Genomic DNA, 8,434 nt, shown 5'->3' with positions numbered 1-8,434 from the left:
TATATTAAGTTAATCGTAATTCTTGTGTTGAGTTATTAATTAATTTTAAAAGAATTTAATGTAATTTATATAAGAAAAACACATAATTTTATTATATCACATTGCCTACATTTAAAAAGAAGGGTTATTCAGTGTGACCAACGTGGTGGTCATGCACTTAAGAGTAAGGGGCAATATAATTATGATGTGAAATTATTATATTTTTTTAGAAAAAAAAATTGATGAGTGGAATGAAATTAATAAAAGTTCAATTTTCTTTGGCTCAGCCTTTTCTTGTGGGAGTTGGTTGAGATTTGATTTGACCTATCTTGTTTTCTTTAATTAATTATTTGTTTTGAAATGAAATGTCTCCCTATTCCCGAACCTCAATGTTCTTTAATATTATTTTTGAAAAAAAAAATCATAAATATTCACAAAAATATGCTTCCTACTTGTAAAGATCATATTTGAGAAACATTAATGAATTTGTATCTCATTAGTCATAACTTTAAAGTAAAAGAGCCAAAGTTTGGATTAGCATAGCCGGACTCCGACTATCGGCCTAGGCCAATCACTCGTCGAAATTGTCGGCGATACTCGTTATAATTGTCTTTATAAAACAATTTTGATATGTTCATTCACTGCTGACACTCACTATTGGATATTAAATTTATATATGTATGTATGTATGTAAAAATAATTTATATATGTATGTATGTATGTATGTAAATTTATATATGTATGTATGTATGTAAAAATAATTTTATTAATGGGCAACTATTTTAGTCCTCATTTTCCTTGTTTTTGTGATTTCTAATTACAATACGGATGCAAGCCCGATATGGTCCCATTAGACCCAACTGTACACCTTGTTTTAAGTCCGAAGCCACAAGGCTCACAAGGCCCAACACAGGAATATATTTTTCCGGATCAAAAAAATATATATTTGTTGAAAATAAGAGTTGTGAATATTGAAAATTAGTGTGTGATGATGTATGTAATGATGCATTTATTTAGCTACGTTGATTTATTGAAGGAATGTCGTGGAAATAAGGATAAAAAATTGGTTTAAACTCTATTCCAATCTAGTTCTGACCTCCGGATTTGGATTAAGTTACACTCACAATCTGATAAATTCAATCTCGTGTCTTATAAGATTGGTACGGTTTGGTTTCATTTTCCCACAATTCGAAACCAGTTCGGTAACATATCAAGGTATATAAACTATTTTTACGATTCTTGATTTTCTAACTTCTGCTAGGACAAATGTCTTACTGAAGAGTGCTAATGTGTTGATAATTATGCTAAATCTAAACCAAAATTAGATTAGTAGAAGGCGATTTGGGGGTAAATTGGTCGAACCTAGTGCTTATCAACATGAACATGAAGATTGGGTCTTGCTATTTTTGAGTCACCCATTAAGCAAAATTCGATACTATTAAATTTTTAATCACTCAATAAAGACTATGTAAACATTTATTTTGCACTAAAACTCGAATTAAAATATGTACTTTTTGTACAAACGGAAACTAATCAATATTTATATAATTGAAAGGAATTGATGCCAACTTAGTTAATTGACTACGTCGGGGTTTTTGTTAGTTGTCTCACATCGGTTAGATGATAGGCAGAGCCAGGATTCATAAGTACATAGGGTTGGCTCCATCCTGTGTTAGACAGTAATAGGTTCAGTTAATATCGAATTAACTGAACTTTTTTTTGACAAACCGAACCGACCGAACTTTGCTACGAATATCTAACAAATCAAATCAAAAAAATCGATCACTTCAATCAGTAACACAATTAACCGAAATTTTGGTTTTTTTTAAAATAATCATTTTTTAAATAAAAAATTATAATATAAAAATTGGATTAAATAAATGTGAATTTTATTTATTAAAAAATATTTTATTTATAATACTATTGTCTAATAAATTTTATTAGAAATTGTAATATTTATATCCTTATAAACTTTAATAATATTAATTTTATTTTTAAAAGTTTAGTTTATTAGATTAACCGAAGTTTTATATTAAAAAATGAAATCGAACCGAACTAACCTATATTTTAAAAAATTTAAACCGAACTTCTGAATAAACCGAATATAGGACCAAACGTTTGCCACTTTATCAAAAGCTATAGCTGGTGGTAATGGTGCAACTCAAATTATTTAAATCGCACAGCAGCTCAAGCATCATGATTCAATCGCTCTACCTAGTAGGGACAATTATTGCACCTCAACACTGAACCGAATTTTCAAATTAATTCATTTCAGTCTATTATTTTGGTTGAAACCGATATTTTGTTCACTCATAGATTGTAATTGGTGTTTTCTCGTTATTTGTTGATATATGTTATTTTAGTTTAAAAATAACTTGATATTTTTTATTTTCTTCATTACTTGACAAAGATTTATTTTTCAAATTTCATACTTATTCAATTTTTGGTTATTATAAATAAAAAAAATTATAAAACAAGCCCAATAATAATTGCAAATCAATAATCATCAAATACTTCAACCAATTGATTATTATTCCAAAATCTGCAACAATATATTTTTAGGATGAAAATTCAAACTCCAAAATTCATATATATCATAAGACGATATTATTGCAACTCGAATAATCACAATTAAAAATTCAATATAATTTTAGAGTCATAGAATTTTTAACTCAAAATTGCATAATTTCAAAACATACGATAATAAATCAACAAATACACAGTAATGAATTATGATTTGTGGGAGTTGTTTCATTTTTAATTTTAAAAATAAGACTAAAAAAATAAAAAAAATAAAACTGATAAAAATTTTGTTATATTTTTAATATGGGTCGAAAAAAAATTAAAAATTAAAAATATATACTTAATTTTTTTTAAAAAAGGGGCTGGAGCCCATTCTAGCCCAAGAGTGGCTCCGCCTCTGGGTTAGATAAAATCTCTGAGAGTTGCATATATGGACTTAGACAATACTCATCTCTTGAGCTAGCTTTTGAGGTTGAGGTAGGTCCAAGTTCCAATCGTTATGTGTTGGATTGTCCATAGTTGGGACACCCGTTCTTCCCACAATTAGGTCATTTGTAAACTTCATGGCTCCAGGTGTTTATTCATGGGCGTGGGGTGTGTTAGTTGTCTCACATATGTAAGATAAAATCCATGAGAGTTGCATATATGGACTTGGACAATCATCCCCTATTGAACTAGTTTTTGGGATTGAGTTAGGTTCAAGTTCCAATTTTAACAGTTTTGACTTGATTGGCACAAATAAAACTAGTTTCAAATTATTTTTTAAGCAGATGAATCCAATTCAATATTTGATTCGAGATACAGCTCAATCCAAAACTGATTCTGGATTGAATCGGAGTGATTTCAGATTGATCCAATCCGATAAACATCACAAACATTCAGTTTTCATCAATTCTGAAACGAGTGATAAAATGTGAGATATAAAAATAATTTTAATTTGACAAGAAACTTAGAAAACATTCCAAGAAAATAAAGAAGAAATTGATAACATGTGGCCTTGAGAAATTCCTTGCTCAATGAAAATTATTATTATCATTATAATTCATTATTTTATTTATGTTCTTCTAAAATTGAATTGGAAATTTTCATGCGGCCCTTCGGCATTCGTAAGGCTAGACTAGATTTCGTTTCACATCAATGACTAATTAATAAATATTAGCAATCAGATATATAGGTTGTGTGCGTATAAATTACTTTTGTGCAGATAATATTGGTGTTTAAAATTTTGCAGATTGTAATAAAATCGAGAATTTTAAAGATGAAATTTTATATTTTAATTTAAATTATTTCTGAAGTAAATTTTTTTTTTGGTTATTTAACAAATTATGGTATTTTATAATAATTTTTTGTATATTTTATATCATGAGTTAAAACTTCGTTGATCAAAATATAATTATAAAAAATAATGAAAAACTATATAATATAATTTTGATTAAAACTACTGAGAATATAAATTTGAATTATTATATATTTTAAAATATTTAAATGAAAAAATTATTACCATAGTCATATTTGTCAACTCAATAGCTGGATCCAACATGTAATCACAATCTCTATTCGGAAGGATACAAAGGAACCATACGGAACTCGTCGAAGCCAACACATAAATCGGATAAGGTTAAAAAAAAATATATTAATTTGTGGACGCGTTGACTGGGAACAGCTGTCGGCACACCGCACGTTTTCCATACAAAAAAATTTACAGACTCGGGGCTGACACACTTCCACATCATTTCCTTATTATTTAATCATCAACTTCCTCGTTTTTTAAATAGTTTCCACGTAAAAACATGTATCAACCCTTTTACTATAAAAATATTGGTTCTCTTCAATCTCTCGAAGTCTCCATCTTTATGAATTGAATTGAATTCCTCTCTCTCTTTCTTGTAAAAATATAGCCAATCATCCCTATGTTAAAAGATTGTTGAATAGCTTTTCATATTTCAGGAAATTTGACATTCTGGGATTCTTGAAAAGATTGGTTAATTGAAATAAGCGGTGTTATTGCTTTGAAATCACAGTTTTTTCATAAGATATTGTTACAGAACTCCGAAAGGTAATCTGGGATTTCCTTAACCTCAACTTTAATAACTTTTGTTGGAATTTTGGCTTAGATTTCTTGAAAAACGTGGCTGAAATGGTTTATTTATCGTACAGAACCAAACCCTGAGACTTGGTGACTCAAATATATGGGACCTGGAAATGATGAATCTCCGTCCAATTTGGAGAAAATGATGTTGCCTGTTCCGCCTCCTTTGCCTGTTAATTTGAGTTCGAGGTTTTATCAGAGAGGCTTCTCCACATCAGGATCAAATAATAGAGGCCATTGTTGTTCATCTCATTCGATCAACGATTCAATGGATCGTCTCTTTGACGAAGCTTACCGAGCAGATGTTTCGATTTTAACAGATGATGGTGGCGTCATCTATGCACACGCGAGTATTCTTGTAAGTTTTTTTCCCATGTTTTTCTTGGAACACAACAAATATATAATCTGTTGAAACATGAAGTATTTGCCAAATATTAAAATCTTGATTGATTGTATTTAATATATATATAAATCAATCTATCCAGGGTAATGCTTCTCCGGTCTTCAGAAGCATGTTAAAGCAACAGAAAGGCCGAACAAGAGGCAAACGCCTACTATCAATATCGATCCGAGGAGTTCGACCCGAGGCAGCTCGAATTTTCATTCGATTCCTATATTCTTCCTGGTAATTACCATCATTCAATACCAAATGCAGGATCTGCTTCTTCTGTAATTCGACATACGATATGATACATTCTGCATTTGCAGCTACGAAGAAGAAGAAATGAAGGAATTCGCAATGCCATTGCTGGTTTTATCCCACGCATACGTGGTTCCTCAGTTTAAGCAAGTGTGCGAATCTTGGCTAGAGCAAAGATTATTATCCATCGAAAATGCAATGGATATCTTCCAGCTTTCGTTACTTTGCGACGCCCCTCGCCTCATCTTAATCTGCCATCGTTTCGTTTTGAACAATTTCAAATCCGTTTCGGCTACCGAAGGGTGGAATGCCATGAAAGAGAGCCATCCTGTACTGGAGAAGGAAATACTCAACTCTGTCATTGACGAGGACTCTGTAAGTACCTTTAGTTGTTGATTGATTACCCAAATAAAGTATTCATACTTGGACGAAAAAAATATTATAGCTTCATTTCTTTTACATGGGATATTGATTCTGATTGTCCAGAGGCAAAAGGAGTGGGCGAGGAAGGCGAATGACAGAAAAATTTACGAGCAACTATACGACGCAATGGAGGCTTTGGTTCACATATGTAGAGATGGTTGTCGGACAATCGGTCCATTTAACAAAAACTTGAGAGACGATTGCGAGCCTTGTAAATACATGGCTTGTAAAGGGTTGGAATCGCTCGTTCGCCACTTTGCCGGATGTAAAATGAGAGGTCCCGGTGGATGCGTCCATTGCAAGAGAATGTGGCAAATCTTGGAATTGCATTCTAGGCTTTGTGCTGATTCGGATGCTTGCGGAGTTCCCTTGTGCAGGTGATGTCTTGTCAAAGAACTAACTCTATTTACACGATAAATTTACGTCGCCGATGAGGGGCTAAACTGTTGAAGTTGTGTTATTTACAGGAACTTTAGGCAGAGGAGAAGGAAGCAGAACAAGAAAGAGGACATGAGATGGAGAATTTTGGTGAAAAAGATAGTGAGATCCAAGAGTATAAGTGGAGCTCCATTCTTTGTGTTGGAATCAACATAGTTCAAAGCTTCGTTCATCGTTTGTAGTTTAAAAATACCATCTTTCTCCATATATCGTACTATTTTGTATTAAAGGATCCATTTTTTCCCAGCTAGAATCAGGCAAGCATTATCCAAGATCATAAAGATTTAGCTCATTTTCATGAAGTTGAGTAATTTATAATATTATAATTTGATGGCATAATAATATTGTGGTCCTAGAAGAACAACCATTCGAAGTCCCAGTTGGTTAAATATTTTTCCTTTGGTTTATTACAACATCTACAGATAGTTTGAAATTGATTCTAAAGATAAACAAATTTTCTAACTTTTTCGTCATTAGTTAACTTGGATTTGTATATTAATAAAAGGACATAAATAGCATGATGTAAATGAATCGAGCCGAACAGTATCAGGACTCGTTTAAGATACATATATAAGCTCCGAGCTCGATTCGAGCTTTTATCAGGATATTTGAGCTCGACTCGTTTTGAAAATACTAAGCTCGTGAATGAATTCGGTTCGTTAATAGTTTGTTTATCATGTTTAACGAGTTTGTTCGAGCTCAGCTTATTAAGCGGGCTCGTTTTTTTAGTTATTCAAGCATACAATTGAATTCGAGTTAGATGTTGATTCGAGCTCATTAAAAAAAGAATTCGGTTCAAACATACAATAGAATGTATCTCTATAAATTAATTATAAACTGAGATATAAGGGAAACGAAAAACCCAACTTACAAATATAAACTCAGTGCATCATTGAAAATCTCGTAAATACGACATCTAACTTCCAAATAAAAATAACACCACCATAAAATTCATTATCAAATTTTTGTTCAACTTTTTTAATAAATAATGAATAAATTGTTTTAGTTTATTTTTTATTTTTTAACTATTTTTATTGGATATTTATAATTTTAATTATCAAAATAATCATTCATCGTATATGATTCTAATTTTTTTAATATTTTAAATTAAATTATCATTTCATTCATAAATAAAAATAAAAATATAATCATAATAGCTAGGTTTTAATACATTAATAAATTTCTTTATCATTAACATATATAGTTATAATTATTTTTAGATGTTTTTAATTTAATTTTTATTTCATTTCAAGAAAAAATTTCATACAATTTATTTCATATTTTCGTTCTATTCATTAACTTAAATTATTTATCAATGTTGAAATAACATATTAATTTAGCATATAAAAATTGATCATGTGAGGTATAAAACCACTAACTTCCGGCCGGATTAAAAGTCACAGCACACCGATTTAATTAACCATCATAGTATATCATCTTAGAATTTTCATTTAATTTTTTTTATCAATATAAATTCATAATACTCTATTTAAACTATTTTGGTTGTAGCAAATTTATCAATTTCAAGTAATTTACTTTAAATGATGAGAAAGTTGGTGAAAAATCTCCAATCAAAATATTTCTTTGGGTTCACTCCCTACCCACAAAATTGTGGTACTATGTCATACAAAATGTGGTACACTTCATGTGGAAATGTGGTACACTTCATGTGTAAATGTGGTACTTTTAACACAAAAAAATCGACTGCTGAGGACTGAAGGCCAATTTCCCGATAAAGGATTAATAAATTATACTACAATATGGTTTCACATGGCACGAGCCATATAAACGAGCATATTTATAAATATGTAGACGAATCAAGTTCAAACCAGATAAACGAACCGAACTCGAGTTTGAGGTTGCAAGCCATATAAACGAACATATTCGGGAGTTCGTGAGCCGAATACTTATGATTGAGATCGGTTCGATAAGATTAACAAACGATTTTAAACGAATTTTTTATCGAATTGAGTTCTGAATAGCTCACGAACGATTAGTTTACATTCCTAAAAAAAATTATCAATTACCAAATGAAATCCTTTCACCTAAATCACATCTACTAATCCACACACAACATGAGGAAAAGTGTGTGTCTATGTGAAACATAGTCATATATTTTGGTGCCTCGGAAAGGGGATTTTCTTGAAGGGATGTTGATATTCTAACAACTCAACATAAAATCTCGTGAATTTGGCTTAGGTTCGTACGAGATAAAACAGCTGGACTCAACAGACATTGGGCTTCTTTTCTTCTGTATCACTCATTGGTCCCCCAAAATGTAGAGCATCCTCCATGCTCTGACACTTTTTATTTATTTTTTCAAGATTCTGTCCAGAAAAATT

At 30.8% G+C, this 8,434-nt stretch overlaps 1 protein-coding gene across 1 annotated transcript; it reads left to right on the top strand.

The window, feature by feature from the left end:
- Positions 1-4,321: 4,321 nt before the first annotated feature.
- LOC140976231 (BTB/POZ and TAZ domain-containing protein 4-like) lies at positions 4,322-6,394 on the top strand. Its single transcript, XM_073440218.1, has 6 exons — positions 4,322-4,558; positions 4,660-4,949; positions 5,077-5,216; positions 5,300-5,606; positions 5,718-6,031; positions 6,122-6,394. The coding sequence occupies exons 2-6, from the start codon at positions 4,692-4,694 to the stop codon at positions 6,246-6,248; spliced, it is 1,146 nt and encodes a 381-aa protein (XP_073296319.1). The 5' UTR covers positions 4,322-4,558; positions 4,660-4,691; the 3' UTR covers positions 6,249-6,394.
- The last annotated feature ends 2,040 nt before the right edge of the window (positions 6,395-8,434 follow it).

The sequence above is a fragment of the Primulina huaijiensis genome, chromosome 5 (genome assembly GCF_012295235.1).
Source record: "Primulina huaijiensis isolate GDHJ02 chromosome 5, ASM1229523v2, whole genome shotgun sequence".
NCBI lineage: Eukaryota > Viridiplantae > Streptophyta > Magnoliopsida > Lamiales > Gesneriaceae > Primulina > Primulina huaijiensis.
The sequence above is the reverse complement of the archived record's forward strand: the minus strand, read 5'-3'. Positions and strand labels throughout refer to the sequence as shown.

What these genes read in the sequence shown, in the direction of transcription:
- LOC140976231 (XM_073440218.1), top strand. Translation starts at nt 4,692, where the DNA reads ATGGGACCTGGAAATGATGAATCTCCGTCCAATTTGGAGAAAATGATG. An exon ending in CTGTCATTGACGAGGACTCT is followed by an intron (nt 5,607 to 5,717) that starts GTAAGTACCTTT and finishes CTGATTGTCCAG; the next exon opens with AGGCAAAAGGAGTGGGCGAG. An exon ending in TGCGGAGTTCCCTTGTGCAG is followed by an intron (nt 6,032 to 6,121) that starts GTGATGTCTTGT and finishes TGTTATTTACAG; the next exon opens with GAACTTTAGGCAGAGGAGAA.